The sequence below is a fragment of the Budorcas taxicolor genome, chromosome 5 (genome assembly GCF_023091745.1).
Source record: "Budorcas taxicolor isolate Tak-1 chromosome 5, Takin1.1, whole genome shotgun sequence".
Lineage (NCBI taxonomy): Eukaryota > Metazoa > Chordata > Mammalia > Artiodactyla > Bovidae > Budorcas > Budorcas taxicolor.
Genome location: NC_068914.1, coordinates 125,813,051 through 125,834,613, shown reverse-complemented (window position 1 = coordinate 125,834,613; position 21,563 = coordinate 125,813,051). Strand labels below are relative to the sequence as shown.

The 21,563-nt window shown below is 38.7% G+C and overlaps 1 protein-coding gene across 3 annotated transcripts in view; it reads left to right on the top strand.

The window, feature by feature from the left end:
• Positions 1-21,563, top strand: part of PPFIBP1 (PPFIA binding protein 1) — a 199,401-nt gene that overhangs the window by 145,600 nt on the left and 32,238 nt on the right. For 2 of the 3 annotated variants that reach the window (XM_052641466.1, XM_052641465.1), the window contains exons 5-12: positions 1,421-1,507; positions 3,633-3,746; positions 5,548-5,679; positions 10,161-10,253; positions 11,336-11,428; positions 12,819-12,933; positions 16,372-16,433; positions 19,721-19,805. In XM_052641466.1, coding sequence (XP_052497426.1) covers positions 1,421-1,507; positions 3,633-3,746; positions 5,548-5,679; positions 10,161-10,253; positions 11,336-11,428; positions 12,819-12,933; positions 16,372-16,433; positions 19,721-19,805 — 781 coding nt within the window. The remainder of the gene's footprint in view (positions 1-1,420; positions 1,508-3,632; positions 3,747-5,547; positions 5,680-10,160; positions 10,254-11,335; positions 11,429-12,818; positions 12,934-16,371; positions 16,434-19,720; positions 19,806-21,563) is intronic. The other variant, XM_052641467.1, reaches the window with a different exon arrangement.

The window sequence follows — 21,563 nt, the reverse complement described above, 5'->3', positions numbered from 1 at the left end:
TGTGGTCAAGCAGCGGATGTTAAAAATTGTTCCCACATAGTGCATGCTTACTAACTAGTTTCAGATTCTCCTGTGCCCTTATGGGATGTATATATTTTTAGAAGAAACACCCTGCAGTTTTCTTTTTTATTAATTCTCTGTTTTTGTTTGTTTTTGTTTCCTTCCCAATACATAGCTTTTGGTATTTCCAGAATTTATACTAGAAAATGCATTAAATGGAAAGGTAGAATGATAAAAGCAGTTGATTCTGGAAAAAAAATAGCTATCGCAGCAGCTACATCCTGGGCAGTAAGGATATACAGTGTGTGTTTTCTCTGATTCTAAGTCTGGGGTGGTTTATTTGCTTTTTCAGTTGAACTCTGGTTGGCCCCATTTAACCATTTTGGACTCCACTGGTTTGTATTTCTGTTGTATTTGAAGGAATAATCAGAAAATTCTCTTGGGGTTACACATTATGTGATTATGAACTATTTAAATGAGATACCAAGGGACACATCACATATACTACTGTGTTTCAAAATGATGTTTTTATGTTGTCTGCACTCTGTAAGCCTTTTCAATGTGTCTCCTTAATCATTTGCACATAGAAGATGGCTGAGGGAAAAAAATCTACACTTCCACCCCCAATCTGTATTTCCCTTGGCATTTGTACCATCTGTAAACATACCCAAATCTTGATTTTAAAAAAAAGTGAGGGTGGGCAGAAGGGAGGAGAAAAAAAGAGGGAGCACTAGTGTAAGCAGAGCTCTGGGCTGGAAGCTGTGGAGGTTACAAGATAACACGAGTTTACAGACTGCCTGGAAGCTTGGTGTGATAGTAGGTGAACAAGCAAACGCAGAAGTTGTTGATGAATTCAGAATAGAACATGATAAATCGCCAGTGAACTTGGCTCGTGCTGCCAGTGGAGGACATTGTGGACTCAGTGCTTAAGGTCTTGAAAAGAAAAACAGAGAAAGGCTTCAGGGAGAAAGGAAACATTTGTTTTGTGATTTGGAGACTGGAGTAGCGGGAAGAAGCCTGCAGTCTCGCATTTAAAGGCCAGCATTTGCAGCCCTGGATTTGGGACTGTGAGAGGAGAGGGGAGGATTAGAAGGGCCTCTCAGTACATTCCCACTGATCATGGCATTCAGGAGAAAGAGGGATTTTGTGCCCAAGCACACACTCACAAAGCTTTGCATGTCTCAGGTGGGTACTCACTGTCCCTTTGAGGTCATGATTTTCTGCTTGATGAGAAGTGCTTTGTTGTTGCTGCTGCTGTTTTTATATGAACTATGTTGCATTCTAATATTTTGTATTAATAGTAACAGCTGTGCTGAATTCGATTCAGTTTCCTTGGATTAAAAAATATGCAATTTTTATTTTTCCACAGTAGTTCAGTGTTAAAGAGGGTCAGGCTTACACGTATCACTTCCTTTTTCAGACAAATGGACACCTCCCTGGGAACGGAGATGTGTATCAAGAAAGACTGGCCCGTTTAGAAAATGATAAAGAATCCCTCGTTCTTCAGGCAAGTGATTTTTAAATGCTTGTTTCCCCTCATGACTTAACTTACAAAGACCATTGTAAATTGGGATGGCAAATTCAGTTGCTTACAGGAGCCAGACTGCTAATAGAAATAAGTACGGGGCCATCTATCCACGTTAGGGACTGGTGAGGACTGTGACGGAACGATGGTATGCATACCCAGTCTAGAGTGAGCAGCCCTTAGCCTCTGTTCTTCAAGGGCCAGCTGGGTGATGGGCACAATGTCATCTGATTTTCTGATAAATGATCTTTTTAAAAATATATATATGTAGCAGAAATTCTGACTTTGTAACTATATGTGTATATATATGTGTGTCTATATATTCATATATCTATTTCATAAATATGAATAAGGATTTCTGAATCTGAATATATTTAATTTTTTCAATTTGAAAAATGATGCCATGGACCAAACAACACAAAGTGGGTAGTGGGGTCCTATTTGTAGGTTAAATTAGAGTTTTCCTCTCCTTCACAGTCTTTTAAATCCTTGACAGATAGTTTTACTTTGGTATTTGGAGCTAAAAGAACTGAAGCATAGGGAATCGCCTGATGGTCCAGTGGTTAGGATTCAATGCTTTCACTGCTGTGGCTGGGTTTGATCCCTGGTCAGGGAACTAAGATCCCACAAGCTGTGTGGTTGGTGGGGCGGGGGTTGGGGGGGTGGAAAGCATATTTACTAGGCTGGTGATCCTTGGAAGGAAAGCTCAGAGATTTGTAATAACACTGAGGATGAAAGACCAACCCAGTGGCTCTTCTTGGACCTTTGAGCTACATCCTGGCTTTTGAACACGCTTGTAGACAGTGGGATCATGAAAGATCTCATAGAATTTGGATTCCCAGGATTCTTTTCTGTATTCTTTGTCAGGTATCAAAATTGAATAGTCCTTGTTGTGTGGCAGCCCTGAATGAGAAGGGAGTTTGCAGGACAAGGTATACATGTATTAATATATGTATGGCCGGGTCCCTCGGCTGTTCACGTGAAACTGTCACAGCGTTGTTAATATGCTATACCCCAATACAAAACAAAAAGTTTAAACTAAAAAGAAGAAAAAGGAGATGTGGTATATAGTATATATATTTACAGTGGAATATTACTCCATCATAAAAAAAGGAAATCTTCCCATTTGTGACAATGTGAATGGACCTTGAGGGTATTACGCTAAATGAAATGTCAAGACAGAGAAAGGCAGATACCACTTGTTTTCACTTATATGCAGAATCTAAAAGACAAAACAAATGAGAAAAAAAAACAAAAACAAAACTCACAGATACAGAGAACAGGTTGATGGTTACCAGAGAAGAAAGGTGCTAGCAGATAGTTGAAATGGGTGCAGGGAGTCAACTGTATGGTGGCGGATGGTGACTAGACTTGTTATGATCACTTTGTAGTGTGTACAAGTATCAAATTATTGCATTGAATACCTAAAACTAATATAATGTTTATTTACTTCAGTAAATAAGTGATACAGACCACTTTCAGTCAGTAGTGGAAGTCGCTCAGTCATATCCAACTCTTTGCAACCCCATGTCCATGGAATTCTGCAGGCCAGAATACTAGAGTGGATAGCTTTTCCCTTCTTCAGGGTATCTTCCCAAACCAGGAATCGAACCCAGGCCTCCTGCATTGCAGGCCGATTCTTTACCAATTGAGCTATCAGGGAAGCCCTCCATGGACTGCTTTGGGGGAAAACAAAACTAAACTAAACTAAATAATCCTTGAGGACTTCTGTTTCTAATATTAACTCCATTTCCTCTCTTAAGCTCTAATACTGTCTCCCATCCTCACCGGACCCTCCGAAAAAGATAATTTGTATACATGCTCTTTCTCATATAGAGTTGCAATGTTTTTATCCTATGAAGTGTTGCACATCCCCAATGCAGCCCTAACTTTCTTAAAAATTGAATAGGAATCCTCAAACCAACACACTTGATATGAATAAGCTTGTGAAGGGCTGGTTTCTTATTAATTCTTAGATTTTTTTTTTTTTTTAACAACCAAATGATTGGTAACATCATCCCAGTTTTTGTTCTCTGTAGACAAATAAAAGTTGGCAGTGGGACCCAAATTCTTCCTAACCCATGACAGTATTTTGCTCTGTATACAGGTGAGTGTGTTAACAGACCAGGTAGAGGCTCAGGGAGAGAAGATTCGCGATCTGGAGTTTTGCCTTGAAGAGCACAGAGAGAAGTTGAATGCCACAGAAGAAATGCTGCAGCAGGTATGTTCAGAGGTGGGGCTTCCCTGCTGAACTGCTTGAGATGCTACATTTATATGTTGTGTTTGCTCTGATACAGTGGTGAATTGTATGATTCACTTAGACTGGCTCATTTGAAGCAAAAACCTAGAGTTGTGGGTCTCCAAACACATACACACGATAGAAAGTGTTCATTGTAATTAGTGTCTGGAATAAAATATTATGATTTCCGTTTTCTTCTTTATGCTTTCATATGGTTGCCTCATTTCCAACCATGAGTGTATATTTTAGGATTAGGAAAAAGGGCTTCCCTGGTGGTTCAGATGGTAAAGAATCTGCCTGCATTGCAGGAGACCCAGGTTCGATCCCTGGCTTGGGAAGATTCCCGTGGAGAAGGGAAAGGCTACTCACTCCAGTATTCTTGCCTGGAAAATCCCATGGACAGAGCCTGGGGGACTACAGTCCGTAGGGTGCCAAAGAGTCCTACACAACTGAGTGACTAACACACAAGTACCTTATATGACTCTTAGTGGAAAAAATGTATAACGTATGTGGGCACACACACATGTATGATGCTTGGTTACCAGAGGACCTGTAATATAGTGGGTAGACTACACACTGGAGTAGGACTGTTTAAGTTGAGTCCATGCTTTGCCATTTCTTTGATGTAATGACTTTCTGCAAGTTCTTAACCTCTCTGTTCCTTTGGGTGTGTCTGACTCTCTGTGACCCATGGACTGCAGCATGCCAGGCTTCCCTGTCCTTCACTGTCTCCCGGAGTTTGCTCAAATTCATGTCCATCGAGTCAGTGATGCCATCCAACCATCTCATCCTCTGTTGTCCCCTTCTCCTCCTGCCCTCAATCTTCCCCAGCATCAGGGTCTTTTCAAATGAGTCAGTTCTTTGCTTCACGTGGCCAAAGTATTGGAGTTTCAGCTTCAACATCAGTCCTTCCAGTGAATATTCAGGACTGATTTCCTTTAGGATTGACTGGTTGAATCTCCTTGCAGTCCAAGGGACTCTCAGGTCTTCTTCAATACCACAGTTCAAAAGCATCAATTCTTCAGCACTCAGCTTTCTTCACAGTCCAACTCTCACATCCATACATGACAACTGGAAAAACCATAGCTTTTACTAGATAGACCTTTGTTGGCAAAGTAATGTTTCTGCTTTTTAATATGCTGTCTAGATTGGTCATAGCTTTTCTTCCAAGGAGCAAGTGTCTTTTGATTTCATGGCTGCAGTCACCATCTGCAGTGATTTTGGAGCCCCCCAAAATAAATTCTCTCACTGTTTCCGTTGTTTCCCCATCTATTTGCCGTGAAGTGGTGGGACCAGATGCCGTGATCTTAGTTTTTGAATGTTGAGTTTTAAGCCAACTTTTTCATTTTCCTCTTTGGCTTTCATCAAGAGGCTCAACCTTTGAAGAAGGATAATTCATGGGTTATCCTAATGAGTTTCTATCTCATAAGGTTGTTTTGAGGATTGAACCACTTAGTATATGTAAGAACAGTACCTTTCACATAGCAAACATAATATCATCATCAGTGTTATCACAGGCTTTAAGAATATGTAAGTTTATATATGTGTTTGTCAATAGAACATATGTCTCCTAAAAAAGGAGACATATGCTGCTTATTATTGAACACTGGTTTGGCTCAATGAAGGTTAACTAAAGCAAATAATTCTTCCAGATGTATCTGTTTAGAATTAATCTTCACATCATCTACTTAATAGTACTGTTTTACAGTCATAAGAAAGACACATCCATATGTGACTATTTATAATAAAGCAACTTTTGCATGTATCTCTTCAATTCTAATAGGAGCTTCTGAGTAGGACATCCTTAGAAACTCAGAAGTTGGACCTGATGGCTGAAATATCTAACTTAAAGTTAAAACTGACAGCTGTAGAGAAGGACAGATTGGATTATGAAGATAGATTCAGAGACACAGAGGTAAGTGGTGCCCTTTCTCTCGCTTTATATACATAAACATATACACACACACCCCTGGAGAAGGAAATGGCAATCCACTACAGTATTCTTGCCTGGAGAATTCCATGGACAGAGAGCCTGGTGGGCTACAGTCCATGGGGTCGCAAAGGGTTGGACACGACTGAAGGCATATTTTTAACCACATATATATGTACACATACGTGTATATATATATAGATACAGGGCTTCGCTGGTGACTCAGACAGCTTAAAAATCTGCCTGCAATGCAGGAGACCCAGATTCAATTTTTTTCAATTCAATTCGATTTTCAGCTTGGGAAAATCCCTGGAGAAGGGAATGGCTACTCACTCTAGTATTCTTGCCTGGAACATCCCATGGACAGAGAAACCTGGAGGATTACAATTCATAGGGAGATATCCTACAAAGCAGGAGACCATCGCTCAGTCGACAAGATCCCCTGAAGCGAATGGCCACCTACTCCAGTATTCTTGCCTGGAGAATTCCATAGACAAGAGGAGCCTGGCGGACTATAGTCCATGGGGTCACAGAGTCAGACATGACTGAGCAACTAACACTTTCATTTTAATTTATATATATGCATGCTTATATATCTCACACACATATATTTCTAGAACAAGTTGAAATTCCTTGGAGTTGTGAAGGAGAGGCAGTTAATTACTATATGCCCTCATTATCCATACTTCTTTTTAAGAATAAGCTTCCATTAACTTTTTAATCACTAAATGATAATAGTAACTTTTATTTTGAGACTTTTGATATAAAATATTAATCCTTTCACTCGCCTTTAAAAATACTTTTGACTTTAGGACATTTGGACATCTACCTGTCTGCCATTCATGTATCCATCTGTCTGTCCATTCATCTGTTCATCCATACTGATTCTCTTCTTTGTGGAAATAATGGATTCAAGTGCATGACTTTACTAATAGTTCTTATTTAGGCACATTGATTATGTACTATATAATAAGTAGATTTTTAAATAGGTATAGCAAACATGCTTTCATTATTTCACAGATTTTAGAGGTCATTTAATTTGTACTTTTACTTTTGGTCTATTCCACATGTAAGTCAGTCCAGTTAATAAATACAGCTCATTATAGTTTTGTGAAATTCAGGGTAGATTTTACAACTTGAAGTACCCCTTTTTGTGGCTAAACATGCTTTCTTGTTTGTTCAACTTAGTTTATTGTTACTCGAGGTCTTCTAGTTTGTTAACTGCTTTTTGTCAGGAGGTGCAGTGCAGAGTATATCCATATGAAATCTACTCATTAGAAAAGAAATACAAAGAGCTGTAGAAATTTTTTTCTCTCCTAGGGCCATCTCTTCATTTTTCTTTATTTTGTTTGCTTGGTTGGGTATGGAGAAATGTCATACTTAGCTACAAAATGGGCACCAAGAAGGAGAGAAGAGAAATCATTTACTTACTCTTCCCGTCTGTTTTCATTTCAAATATTTATTTTATGCTGACTGCATGCCATCTTGATATGAGCAATATTACATGTCTTCCACTGTATGAAAGTCCTTCATAGATCTGAATTTAATAAGGTTTATACTCTTAAGTTGCAAAGTCAAACATGACTTGGTGGCTGAACAACAACAACAAATACTTCATTGCTATTTTTCAAGTTAAATTTTCTGTCAAATATATAACTATACTGGAAAGTCTTGGTATATGTATTGTTTCCTCAGTAGCAAAAGGAAATCCCAAGTTAGCTCACATTTTAATCTTAAAGCTCTTTATCAGTCACCTATGTTAGTATGTTTTTCGTTTAACTGAAACTGGAGCTTTTAAAACTTAGAAAACTACTTAGTTTCTTTAAAATTCTTGCTTTTGTGTCTTCTTTAAAAATCTCTTTGGATATTTCTTCTTTTCCCTTTTTGTCCTTCCCTGACTCCACAGCTGCTGTATAAAATGGTGCTAGAATTCAGTCAACAGGTAGATAAGGTGGCAGTAGAGCTAACTCTGGTGTCAGGGAAGAAGGTAGCAGTTTTGGAGCATTAAGTGGTGGGCTTACTATACATACACAGTTTAGGGAAGGTCTTAACCCATACAACTGTGGTTAATTTGGATACAAGATGTTAACCAACCATTAGGACTAAGTTGAAGTAGCTAGCTGTTTTATGATTTTTTTATAAGATCCCAGAGCAATATTTCTATCTCTTGAGTTTGTCTGCATTTTTTGTAAAACCTTTTTTTGTGTGTTTCTAATAAACATTCAGCACTATTGGTAAGATGTAGCATGCGTTTTAGAGATGATTATGGGATATTATAAACTGCTTTTATATATGAAAATAATTGAAGTAGTCTTTAAGATTAAAACTAAAAAAATTAAAATTGAATATGCTCATTTTCCTACCTTTTCGTTAATTGAAATGTTTCCCTGGCTGTTTCATGAATCTAAAATTCTTTAACTTTGTCTTAAGATTTTAGGTTATCTGGAGATTAATTTCTAGGAAAACAGTGGAGTGTGGGGAAGAAGTAGAAGTATAGGCACTTCCAAAAGATTAGGGGTAGAGAAGTCTTAAAACCTTGGAAGACAGGGCTTGCCTATCCCAGGAATTGCTGATAGGTGGTTAGCATCATTCAACAGTGCCCCCTTCTGGTAAGAATACAGATATCAGAAATGAGTTTCTGTGGAGCCCTAGTTTCCTGTGAAGGAAGAGGGAAATAGAACAAGGATTTTCACTTTTAAAAGTACTGAACTTCTGATAAGAAATTACTTGGAAATAATTTGTATTACGTTTTTTAAAGTTTCATATTTGGAGCTATGTCCAGATTTTCTAGCTTGAGTTATCATGGAAAGATAGGGCTTCTTTCAGATTAAAAATTTATGTTCATACTTACAATATTGCCTGAAGGGATAATTGGGTAGTTCTTTTTTAATAGAAAAATGACCTCAATTTATAATTCTGTTTTTCTTCATTTGTTTCTTCTTTACAAATTGCCATTATTTCTAAAGGAAGTGGTAAAATACAACAATCCAAATAGAATTCAAAGCTGAGGAATTCCAACAATCAACAATTCAACAACAGAACTGAAACAATCCGAATAGAATTCAATCCAAATAGAATTTATTTTTAACAATAAGTGGGAAAATATATCTGTGGAAGACCAGATTGATTAAAGAAGATTATTAAGAACTTGTATTATGCAAGAGTGGTTAATAAATGGTAGATAAATGAACAGGAGAAACTGACTTTTTCCTTTTACTTGAATTTTGAACTTACAGATAAACTAAATCACAACTTAATCACAATTAAAATGTTATTATAGATGTCAAACAGTTATTTATGTCATTCATAAACAGAAAATAGCTTCTTATTGAAACACTGTATTAACAGTTATAATATTTAAAAGTATTATGTAATACTAGGTAATAATTTGCCCCATTTTACAAGAAACTACAATTTAAAAACCTGTAGGTTTTCTGAGAAGTATATTTCACTAGAGCATCCTTTACCTGGCCTCTGTGAAGTTGAATCATTACACTTTAATAGCATCATTCTGTTTGTTTTTTATAGCATTCTTGTGTAATTCTTTTCTGTTACCTGTGAATCTGTGGCTCAGGAATAAATATCTTGAGAAGAACAAAAACATGTTAACCATTGGTGGAAGCTTCATACCTTGTTGTTAGAGAAGACGCGTCTTCACAGACTATTTGAGCTCTTCTTCTGGATGACAGTATTGTTCTGCATTCTAATTTCTTTTTCCTACTCTCTGGCCTGTGGACAAAAATATGTCACTATTGCTCAGAATATTTAGACAATGTTTACAAACAAATTAGATTTTCTAAAATAAAAGTAAAAAAGGTATATGTATTTGTATTATGAAAACATTAGGGTTGCTTTCTTTTGCATTTTTCCAAACATAAAATTATATCATGATGCTGAATATATTTGTCAATGACAGGGCTCTCATCTACCCTCAGATTTAGAATCCTTGGTTTAAAGTTCATTCATTTCTCCCAGATTGGGTTGAGGAACAATATATATCTTCTGTAGACAAATTAAGAAATTAGAAAAATATTTTTATAAATATCCATATATTGCTGAAAAGGCCCTAAAGTAAATGACTTTCCTAAAGAAAATTTCTCTGGATTATTTTAAAAAGATGGAATTGATATAGTGATTTTTAATCTAGAAATATTTGCTTAATGATAACAAGTGATCAGTTACCTTTCTTAAAAATTATTGTCACTTTTCATTTCCATAATCAGTCCCATCATTTTAGGGCAGAGGCAATGTTTTCAATGAAAAGATTCAATGGATCTTTCAGTGGATCCATGGAAAGATTCACTGGAAAGATTCTCAAGGAGACGCATTCATTCCCATTTGTCTAATCTCGTTCATCCAGCTATAACCCAAGAGCCACTGACTGAGGATTTCCAAACTGCAATTTTGGTAGGTAAAATAGGTGTTTACTGCTTTCCTAATGTATTTCCTTGTTTCTTTTTGGACAGGGGCTAATGCAGGAGATCAATGATTTGAGGTTAAGAGTCAGTGAAATGGAAAATGAAAGACTTCAGTATGAGAAAAAGTTGAAATCTACCAAGGTAAGTTTTCACAATGGCGAAAAATTTTATATAAGTGGCTCCACTACTTATCCATGATCAATAATATAGATAAAATATGTTTTCTACTTAGAATGTGATAAAGAAGACATTTTAAGGCATTTTACAAGTGAACAAAGTTTTTCCCCAAGCTGGAGACCATCTAGAATTTAAACACTATTGTTTTGAATAAGGGCTTCCCTTGTGGTTCAGTTGGTAAAGAATCTGTCTGCAATGCAGGAGACCCTGGTTCAATTCCTGGGTCGGGAAGATCTGCTGGAGAAAGGATAAGCTACCCACTCCAGTATTCTTGGGCTTCCCTTGTGGCTTAGCTGGTGAAGAATCCGCCTGCAGTGCAGGAGACCTGGGTTCGATCCCTGGGTTGGGAAGATCCCCTGGAGAAGGGAAAGGCTACCCACTTCAGTGTTCTGGCCTAGAGAATTCCATGGACTGTATAGTCCATGGAGTTGCAAAGAGCTGGACACAACTGAGCGACTTTCACATTCTGAATAAGTACAGGGGGGAGTGGAGAAGGCAATGGCAACCCACTCCAGTACTCTTGCCTGGAAAATCTCATGGACGGAGGAGCCTGGTAGGCTGTAGTCTATGGGGTCACGAAGAGTCGGACACTTACTGTGCGACTTCACTTTCACTTTTCACTTTCATGCATTGGAGAAGGAAATGGCAACCCACTCCAGTGTTCTTGCCTGGAGAATCCCAGGGACGGCGGAGCCTGGTGGGCTGCCGTCTATGGGGTTGCCCAGAGTCGGACACGAGTGAAACGACTTAGCAGCAGCAGCAGAGAAGGGAGTGGCACCCCATTCCAGTATTCTTGCCTAGAAAACTCCATGGACAGAGGACCCTGGCAGGCTGCAGGTCCATGGGGTCCCAAAAGAGTTGGACACAACTTAGTGACTGAACAGCAACAATTTTGAACAAGAATCAGGGTTTAACTAATTTGATAGAACATAACCTGTCATTTCTCTCAGTTATCTAACCTCCTTTATAAACTGGTGCTGTGTTCTTGGTTACTTAGCTTGTCTTTTTCTATCTGTAGTTTTCTTTCACTCCTGTCTCTCTACCAGTCTTTAATGGCCAAACTTTCTAGCATGAAAATCAAGGTGGGTCAGATGCAGTATGAAAAGCAGCGGATGGAACAAAAGTGGGAATCACTGAAGGTGTAGTAGACCTTGGGTAATGGGTCCATGGCCTGTTGCTTTCTGGCTTGTGTTGTTTTGCTGTGATGCTGTTTTTAGTGGTGTGTGCATTCATTTTTTTGTGTGTGTCCCCTGTTTTTTTTTTTAATATGTGTAAAGCTAATTAAAGGGACATTGCAATCCCTAATATTGTTTTCAGAAGCATATGAAATAGTGAAAAGTAGTAAACTTGTAAAATAAAAGTATTTGTTTATAAATTAAATCTCATTGTCTTAAAATGAGATCCAAGCATGGTCAAATAATTGCAAACATTCACCTGGGAAAGACTTCTCTTTGGTATCAGTAATAAACGGTCTTATTCTTTCAAGACTTTCTCAAAGGTAAATGCGTACAGCAGTTAAGGCTGCCGTGGTAGTGAGTAGATGATACTGCTTTGTAAGCACAGTAGAACTATAAAGAAGCATAGTAAGCTCGTGGCAGTACTTCCTGACAGTGCTACTGAAAATTCCTTATATTTGGTGTCGATTCCCACCATAAGTAAAACTATAATAGGCCAACTTCTTAGCTACTTTGGAGAGCTACATCTTCTCTTAATGCTAAACGTAATAGGTTTCTTTACCAACTGATAATAAAATGTTATATTGAAAATAAAGGCACACTTATTAGCATTGCATAGCTTTATTTCCTGTGTTAAATATAACCAGCAAAACTTAAGTTTGCTTAAGTTTATAATTCTTTACCAAAATGAAGCTGAAACAAACTTCAGTAAATAGAACATTGGATTTAAGGTCTTAAATAATTGTGTAGTTTTTTTTTTTTTTTAAAGATTAAAGAATCTCTTTTTTTCCCATTGTTGTAGGAGATTCTATTCTTTTACCTTAGTGATGAGAAGGAATTATTTAGTCCCATGACTTAAAGTTGTTTATTGCCTGCTGCCTTATCCACTAATTAAGTTCTATCTTGTCTAGGGAACATGAGTACCATCTTGAAATGCTGAATAAATGTCAAGCAAGTCTAATATATTTTTTCAAATTTGTATTTTGTTTTGCTTTTATGACACTAAGCATCTAATTTGATTATCTTCTTTGATTAACTTGGTCAGATGTTTTACTTAACATAAGATTTAAACCGTAGGGCTGCCCTAGTCCTAATTACAATTTAAAAGATTCATTTTTAATTTGGTCACAAAGAAACTTGAAATAATTATACCACAGTTATTATAAATTGGACTTTTATTAATTGTCTTGCTTCCTGCTTATCATTGCCACTGATTTTTGAAGTTTGCGTCTAAATTCTTGTAGTTTTTTGTTTCATTCATGAAAACTAATTATTGACTCAAGAGTTAACAGACTCTCTGAGTATTCCCTTTTAGTCATAATCTACTGTTTTTGGATGAATTTATCATTTGTAGGAGGAGCTGACATCTCTGAAAGAACAACTGGAAGAGAAGGAATCTGAAGTGAGAAGACTACAAGAAAAATTGGTTTGCCAGATGAAAGGAGAAGGGATTGAAATTCTTGATCGAGGTAAGAATATGTATTAAACATTTGTTTTCTTCTTTTGTTAAAACCATCACAATCTATAAAAGAAGTTGATGTTAGATGATGTATAACTTTAGCATCAAAAGAGAGAGGAGCAGCAGAAGCCATCTGAGCCCGGGATCCCAGGGACGACTCTGAGACTCTTCACTATGCTCGGGCACCGGTTAACTTCCTCTTGAGCAGCTAGAGGAGAGCACCTCTGTACATTTGTGGATGTTTATTTTAGATTAAGCCTAATCATTGGTCTTAGTGTTAGTTGCTCAGTCGTGGCAACTCTTTTGCAACCCCATGGACTGTAGCCTACCAGTCTCCTTTGTCCGTGAGATTTTCCAGGCAAGAATACTGGAGTGAGTAGCCGTTCTTTTCTCAAGGGGATCATCCTGACCCAGGGATCGAACCCAGGTCTCCTGCACTGCAGGCAGATTCTTTACTGTCTGAACCACCAGGGAAGCCTACATGGTTAATTATTACATGGTAAATTCTCATCATGAGAGAGTTCTTGTCCAAATTGCAATTGTCTGTACAGTGAGGGGCTTGAAGAAGATTACCTCCATAGTCTTCTTGGCTCTAGATTGCCCTGGCTTTATTTATCTGCAGGTATCACAACTCCCTATCCATCTGAAAATTCAGTTCGTCTAACATTGAGGGAAATGGATCTTTCGTCTCTGTTTTCACATATATAGAATGTGCTTTCTTTGGGGACATTCACAGGCAGGTTTTGCTTTCAAGAGTCTTAAGAGAAAAATGGATTCATAGGACTTGTGAGCTATAGAGGCTACAATAGAGTAATGCTACCCAAAATCAGATCTGAGGACTAGCACTGGTCTGTGATTAGGATAAGACAGAGGTTGAGATGGTTGGATGGCATCACCAACTTGATGGGCGTTAGTTTGAGCAATGGAAAAGGAAATGGCAACCCATTCCAGTGTTCTTGCCTGGAGAATCCCAGGGACGTGGGAGCCTGGTGGGCTGCCGTCTAAGGGGTCGCACAGAGTCGGACACAACTGAAGCGACTTAGTAGTTTGAGCAAGCTCAGGGAGTTGGTGATGGACAGGGAAGCCTGACGAGCTGCAGTCCGTGGGATCGCAAAGAGTCAGACACGACTGAGTGACTGGAGTGAACTGAACTGGTCTGTGAACCACTTGTTAGCAGTACCCTGCCAGACAAGTACAGGCATTAAGAGCTAGTGTTTAGAAACTTCATGGAATCTGATGCTGACATAACATCTAACTGTGATCAGTGGACTCAGCTTGTTGAACAGGAGATGGATCATTTCAGTGCTGTTGAATTTGAATGGTGAGATGGAGATGACATAAGCAGTGTCCTCATCATTTTCAGGAGGGTCATAGATCAGACTGTAATGGAAATATAAAAAGCAACTGATACAACATTAGCTGGTTTTTCATCACAGTGTTTAAGAAGCACTTGTACATTGAAGGCCCAATTTTAATATGAGAAAATCAAGTCTCAGAAAGATGAAGTAACAGAGGTAGTAACTCAGATTTACGTCTTCTGATTAATTACATGAGGTTCTAACCTCACAGAAAGCATTATGGTATTATAGTGCTGGTCTTAGTCATAAAACAATGTTTCCTATTCAGTCTTTATGAGATTAAAGTCTCTTTATTTTAGGTAAAAAGAGACCAAATTATAGTGTTTTTAAAATATTATCATTGTAATATATGCTAACTTCCAATTCAATGGGTTTTCCTGCACAGATGAAAATTTTAAAAAGAAGCTCAAAGACAAAAGTAAGGTTTTTGGTGTATTTCCATCAGCCTTCACATTCACCCAAAGTACTACTTGGACTGTTCTTTGCATGTGTTTTTAAAACATTTCTCTTACCAAAGATGTAAAATTGCTTCATCAATAAGCTCCTCATTTCTTCAGAATTTACAAAATACAGGATAACTAACAGACGATAGAAGCAGGAGTAAAAGACCATTTTGCAGATTGTACCTGAGTCAGCCCTTTGGCAGATTGTACCTGAGTCAGCCCCTTTGCTCTGCAGGATTCAGCAGCGGCCCTAGACTGGTGGAGGTGAAGAAGCATTTTCTCTGTGGCCTGAGATACAGGGTCAGAGGAGAAAACAATGTTTATACTCCGATGAAAATCTGCTTTTAAAAAAATAAATTTATTTATTTATTTTTGGTTGCACTGGGTGTTTGTTACTACATGCAGGCTTTCTTTGCTGCAATGTGTGGGCTTGAAGGCATGGGCTCAGTAGTTATGCACAGAGTTAGTTGTCCCTCAGCATGTCTTGCCAGACCAGGGGTCAAACCCATGTCCCCTGCATTGACAGGTGGGTTCTTAACCACTGGGCCACCAGGAAAGTCAAAACCTACTGGTTTTAAAATTTACCACAGTTAACAATCATTTTGAACTGGCTTTTGTTTTCCAGTGTTTTGTAGCCCACTTTTTCACTGAGATCTACATTAGAGGGTTCTGTAAATACACCCTCTTGTGTTACAAAAGAAATTGTACCCAGGCTGACTAACAGAGCCTAGATTATATAATGCAGGATAAAGATAAACCCTTATTGGGCTTTCCTCCAGATGTTAAATTCTTCAGGAAATTTGCCATTTAAAAAATAATAATAAAAGCAGTTCCTACAGAGTATACTGTAATTGAAAATGTTATATCTCTGCTGGATGATGCATCATTGTGCTAAAATTCACCTTCAGCAGTATTTTTTTCTCTTGGAAGCAGACAATTTTAGCTGAACTTCTTCTCTGTTTTAATTTTTTTAATTTGTGATCTCATTTTGGATTGACTTTTCATATTTAAAATATTTGTTTTTATGATTAAAGTAGCATGCTTTGCTATTTGAATATCAAGTTTTAAGGAGAATCACTTACTTTGGCCCTTATATTTTAAGATAGTACTGGAAATGAAGTTTATAGATGAAGCAACGTACTTATTATCCTTTTGTATGGAATCTACAGCTAGCTTCTTAGCATGACACTCATGTAAATATCACATTCCATCAGGCTGTTACCATTTGTGTCTCTGTCTTGGTTATAACTGAACATTTTCTCAGCTTTTGTCATATATATGCCATTCATCACTTTCACCTGCTTTATTATAAGTTTCTTCTTTTAAAACTCCATGTTTTTACTGTTATGGCACTGAAATTTCACCTTCAGCGTTCTTATCAGGATTTTGCTCTTGCTTTGAGAGAGGGCTGTTGTTGTTTTTCTTCTAGGATGATGACTATTAAGGTGAGCTATAATAGAAAGTGTTCGTTTTTCAGATTTTCCCTAAAAGAGAATATAAATGGTAAATGTGCCTTAAAAAAAAAAGCAGAATAAATTATTAACATTTTTACCTTAAAACATTTCAACATGAAGAGTCAGTAGTTTCTTGTTATTTTCACACATGTTTTAAAAAACACATTTCTGATTTGATGTTGTGATATTTCAGATATTGAAGTACAAAAAATGAAAAAGGCTGTGGAGTCTTTGATGGCAGCAAATGAAGAAAAGGTATGTAGGTGAAATTTAACTGTTTATTTGGATATGTTACCTCATCATTTTGATCATTCCATGCATTTTCATCAGATACCCTAGTCTGAAAGAACATCCCCTAAACAACTGACATTAAGGGGAAGCATTCTCCCTTCCTGCCCAAGTGGACCTGCTCTCAGTGGGTCAGTGACATACTTGTGCTATGTGGATAGCGCAAGTAGAGCCAGCAGCTCTAGCTTTACTGAGAATCCATCCCTCCAGCCCACTGTCTTGAATTGAGAAAGTGTTCAAGCTATCAGATCAGCTTTTTACATTCAGGTGACAAATGAGAGAAAGGACATAGTCCATAGTACATCCTTTCTGTGGTCCCTGGAAATTCTGGCCACCATATGAACTCTAAAGGAGGTAGCCATGGCAGTTTTAGCTTCACCATCATGTTGACTTTAATCTCTATGAACATGTTGCTTCCTTCACACTGCTGGCCTCTTTCCCATCTGGGATTGTCTCTGCTCTCCGGCGTGGTGAGATGCCAGGAAACAGGCACAGGCACCATGATCAAGATGGCACTAGGCTTTGTTTGAGATGCACTGGCCTGATGCCAACATCTCCAGGAGGGCTCCTCCTCCAGCCGTTGCTTCTCTCTGCATTCTGCTCAGAGCAGGGACACAGGGCCTTAATAAAGTAACGTGTCTCTTCAGCTTCCCTGACCAACCACATACCAGCAGGCAGGTTCAGATCCTGTCACCAGAACTGTCCCCCACCATGTCCCTTAATGAGTAGAACAAGGAGACATTTTCCCACAGAAAGAGTTAACTTCGAGGAAATAAAAACCAAGCCAATGCTAAAGAACTTTGTCTTGATCTTTTTCTCATCATAAGCTTCCTTCTCTTTCTTGCCTAACTCTGTTTATTGCCTTTCATTCTTTTTGTTCTTTATTCAATGGAAATAAACTCATTCTACCCACCCACCCATATATAGGTTTATCTGTGCTAGTCCTCCCCACATCTAATAAAAAAGTCATTAGCAAGCTGTCCACATAGATTGAATTTGAAAAAAAAAACAACAACAACACTAAAATTCATTTTGTTTTCATTTCTCTCTCTTAAAAAGCAACAATAACAAGCAAAACTCCCAATGTTGTATGAGGACTTATTAGATGCTCAGACTTCTCTAAGAGCACCAAGAGTGACCTGACTTCTTGGTGGTTCCAAGAAGCCCTCAAAGAGGACATATTTGGGCAAATCCTGAGTGAGAGCAAGAGTCATTCATCAGGAAAATGAAATGTTCTGGGCAAAAGATCCATGAGCAAAAACACAAGTCAAAACCAAGTCTTGAAACAGCCATGGCATACTGGGCAAGTTCTGGATCCATGAGATAAAGGTGGCGGACATGAGTGTATGAGGGGGTGCTATAGTGAAGCTGATGATTTAACAATTTGGGGTCTCAGCTTTAGACCTGGAACAGTGACATAATTAAATTGCCATGTTAAAAAGCCAATTCTGGTGGCAGAATAGAAGCAAGACTAAAAGAAAGAGAATGAAGACAACAATTAAGAGGCCGTTAAAATAGGTGAGAAATGAAGATGTGTAAACAAGGCAGTGGCGGTGAAGTGATAAGGAGAGGGGGGATTTTAGAGAAATTCACTGGTTAGCAAGATTTTTAAATCTTTGGATTTGGGAAAGATTTTCTGGTTTGGGCAGTGGGTTGAATGAAGGTACCCATAAAAGAGTTAAGGGAATCCAAGCAGAGACTCAAGTACTAGGGGCGAATAATGAGCTTCATTTAAGATGTATTCAATTTGTGATGTGTTTGTGGGACATTAAAATGAGATTTCTCATAGAAAGTTGGAAAATAAATCTACATTTTAGGATTAATGTAGGATTATAAGTTGGTGGGCAGTGAATGCTGTCAATTTTAGGAGAAATGATAGAGTTGAATTATGTAGATTGGTGGGGACAAAACTATAGTTGATGTATCAGTTTGCTTTTGCTCCATAATAAATCACATTTGTTAATTCTCATACTTGTGTAGATTGGCTAGATTGTTCTAGTCTGGGCTGACTTTGCTGATCCTCTGCCATTTGCTGGTGACTGGGATGGGGCTGGATAGTTTAAGATGGTGTAATTCACATGTCTGGTGATTGACAGACTGGGTTGTGTCTTCTCCAAATGATCTCCCTATCTCCATTAGGCTAACCTACGCATCTTCACGTAGTGGCCTCCGAGTTCCTAGGGCAGCAAGAGAGGGAACGCCCCAGTGTGCAACTACTTTTCAAGCCTTTGCTTTGAACCACATTTGTTATATATCATTAGCCTAAGTAGGTCATATGGTCATGCCCCGAATCCATGTTGGAGGGAGCTAGGGAGCCCATGTTTATAATCTACCACACTGAGGGCCTAGGAGAAGAGAAGAGGGTAAAGGAGAAAACCCTGAAGCTCTAACATTTCATATTCTGGGTTAGGATGATAGCATGGGGTGGAGTGGGGGGTAATGGAAGTAGAATATTCATCTGCTCAAGGATTAACAAATCAAGAGAGAAGAAAGGAAAGAGTGGAGAGGAAAGTGAAAGAAGGAAAGTGGGGGTCAATCAAGTGCCACCTGGAGATCAGATTCGGAAAAGGATGATAAGTGTCCATTGTTTTTAGTAAAGAGAAGGTCGTGTGCGTGTGCTCAGTGCATCCGACACTTTGCAACCCCATGGACTGTAGCCTGCCAGGCTCCTCTGTCCATGAGATATCCTGGGGAAGAATACTAGAGTGGGTTGCCATTTCCTACTCCAGGGAATCTTCCCAACCCAGGCACTGAACCTGTGTCTCCTGCGGCTCCTGCATTGGCAGGAGGATTGTTTACCACTGCGCCACCTGAGAAGCCCCGAAGAGAAAGGTCCCTGATGACTAATGGAAGCAACTTTGATGGAGTGTTGTGAGAAGGGAAAAACCAGTTGGAGACTGATGGTGGCTGATGAAGATAACAAGTATAGATCTTTCTTTCCAGCTCTGACTTATGTTAGAGAGGAGAGTAATTAAAGTTGATTTTTTCCTCAGCTTTTTTTTTTGTATCTTATTACCTTGTTTTGTTTTTGTTTTTTAAAGATGGCAGCTGAAGGATAGGATCTCTAAATTTAGAGGTACTTTTTCTATATCTCTGATGTATGTAGGAAAAATATTCTAGACATTAGCAGCTTTATTAAAGTTTAGAACTATTTTTTGAATAATGTAAATAATTCACATCTGTTCATTCTTTGTGTCACAATTACTTTTATTGTTTTAAAATCATAATATTAAAATTTATTATTTTATTAATAGGATCGGAAAATAGAAGATCTTCGACAGTGCCTGAACAGGTACAAGAAAATGCAAGAAACAGTGGTTTTGGCTCCAGGTAAAAAAGGTATGTAGTTCTAAGAGCTTTTCTACTTGAGTTGATTTTATGTGGCTGTAAACTTTTTACATTTGGCCTCAATTGCTATTATTTCAAATTAGGTGGCTCATCCATTCATTCAGCAAAGTTCTTAGGCATCTCTTCTCTGCCAGGAAAAGTGTAGGCTGCTGAGTACAGTGTTGTTTGGTTGTTCAGACAGAGCCATCCCCATGTATAGGGGACATTCACAGCATGCACGAGAGCCTGAGTAGAGAAGGACCTCAGTGTGTGTACATAGAGCTGATTCACTTCATTGTACAGCAAACTAACAACATTGTAAAGCAATTATACTCCAATTAAAAAAAAAGGAGACACATGTGCCTGAAAGGTAGTGGGCAGAGGGGAGAGTGAGACAGATGAGATAATAGAAGAGACACAGCCAGATCATGCAAGGTGAGGAGTTCAGCTCTCATTCCAGCCCAGAGGATCCACTGGAGGGTCTTAACAAGTCAGTGACACGACAAATGGAGCATCATGGACTATGGGCCACTGGGACTATTCCAGCAGTGTTGGAAGGAAGGGAGACCAGTCAAGAGAACCTTGCAGTATTACAGTGGGAAGATTTGATAGTGCTGATTGGAAATCTATTTTGGTGTTCAGTTCAGTTGCTCAGTCGTGTCTGGCTCTTTGCGATCCCATGAATCACAGCACGCCAGGCCTCCCTGTCCATTACCAACTCTCGGAGTTCACCCAAACTCATGTGCATCAACTCGGTGATGCCATCCAGCCATCTCATCCTCTGTCGTCCCCTTCTCCTCCTGCCCCCAATCCCTCCCAGCATCAGAGTCTTTTCCAATGAGTCAACTCTTCTCATGAGGTGGCCAAAGTATTGGAGTTTCAGCCTCAGCATCAGTCCTTCCAATAAACACCCAGGACTGGTCCCTTTAGAATGGACTGGTTGGATCTCCTTGCAGTCCAAGGGACTCTCAAGAGTCTTCTCCAACACCACAGTTCAAAAGCATCAATTTTGGTGTTCAGTTCAGTTCAGTCGCTCAGTCGTGTCTGACTCTTTGCGACCCCATGAATCGCAGCACACCAGGCCTCCCTGTCTATCACCAACTCCCAGAGTTCACTCAGACTCGCGTCCATTGAGTCAGTGATGCCATCCAGCCATCTCATCCTCTGTCGTCCCCTTCTTCTCCTGCCCCCAACCCCTCCCAGCATCAAAGTCTTTTCCATTACCCTTGACTTAATAGTGTGATGAGTTAGATTAGCAAAGTGAAGGAGAAGAAACCATCAGGAAAGAACATTTCTGGCTAAAGCAACTAGCAGAGGATGGCTCCACTTACCAAGAGGGGGAAACCTAGAGGAGAAACATTGCAGGGCTTGAGGGGTTTGTGTTCAGCTTTGAATACTTTTTTTAAAAAGTCTGTAAAACATCTAAGTAAAAATAGCCTGTATTTTGTTCAATTTATTATTATTTTATCTGCTGATGGGCCAATTGGCCATCCTCAAATACAGCAAAGCTTTGAAGGTCATTCAAAATAAGCAAAAATGTTAAGAGCTTTGAAGTTCTCTTGTTCATTCGCACTGCATAGGTGGGGCTATTTACTTTACAAGTAAGTGGTGAAAATAAGTCTTTGGGAAGGTACTTGTGGAACACTTGGGATTTTCAAATTTTAATTTTGATGGGTTCACAAAGAAAGAAAATCCTTTGGACCACGATCTTTGAACAAAATGGATCTTCATGTTTTTGTCCATGAGGCCTGGCATGTATTAAGACTTTAT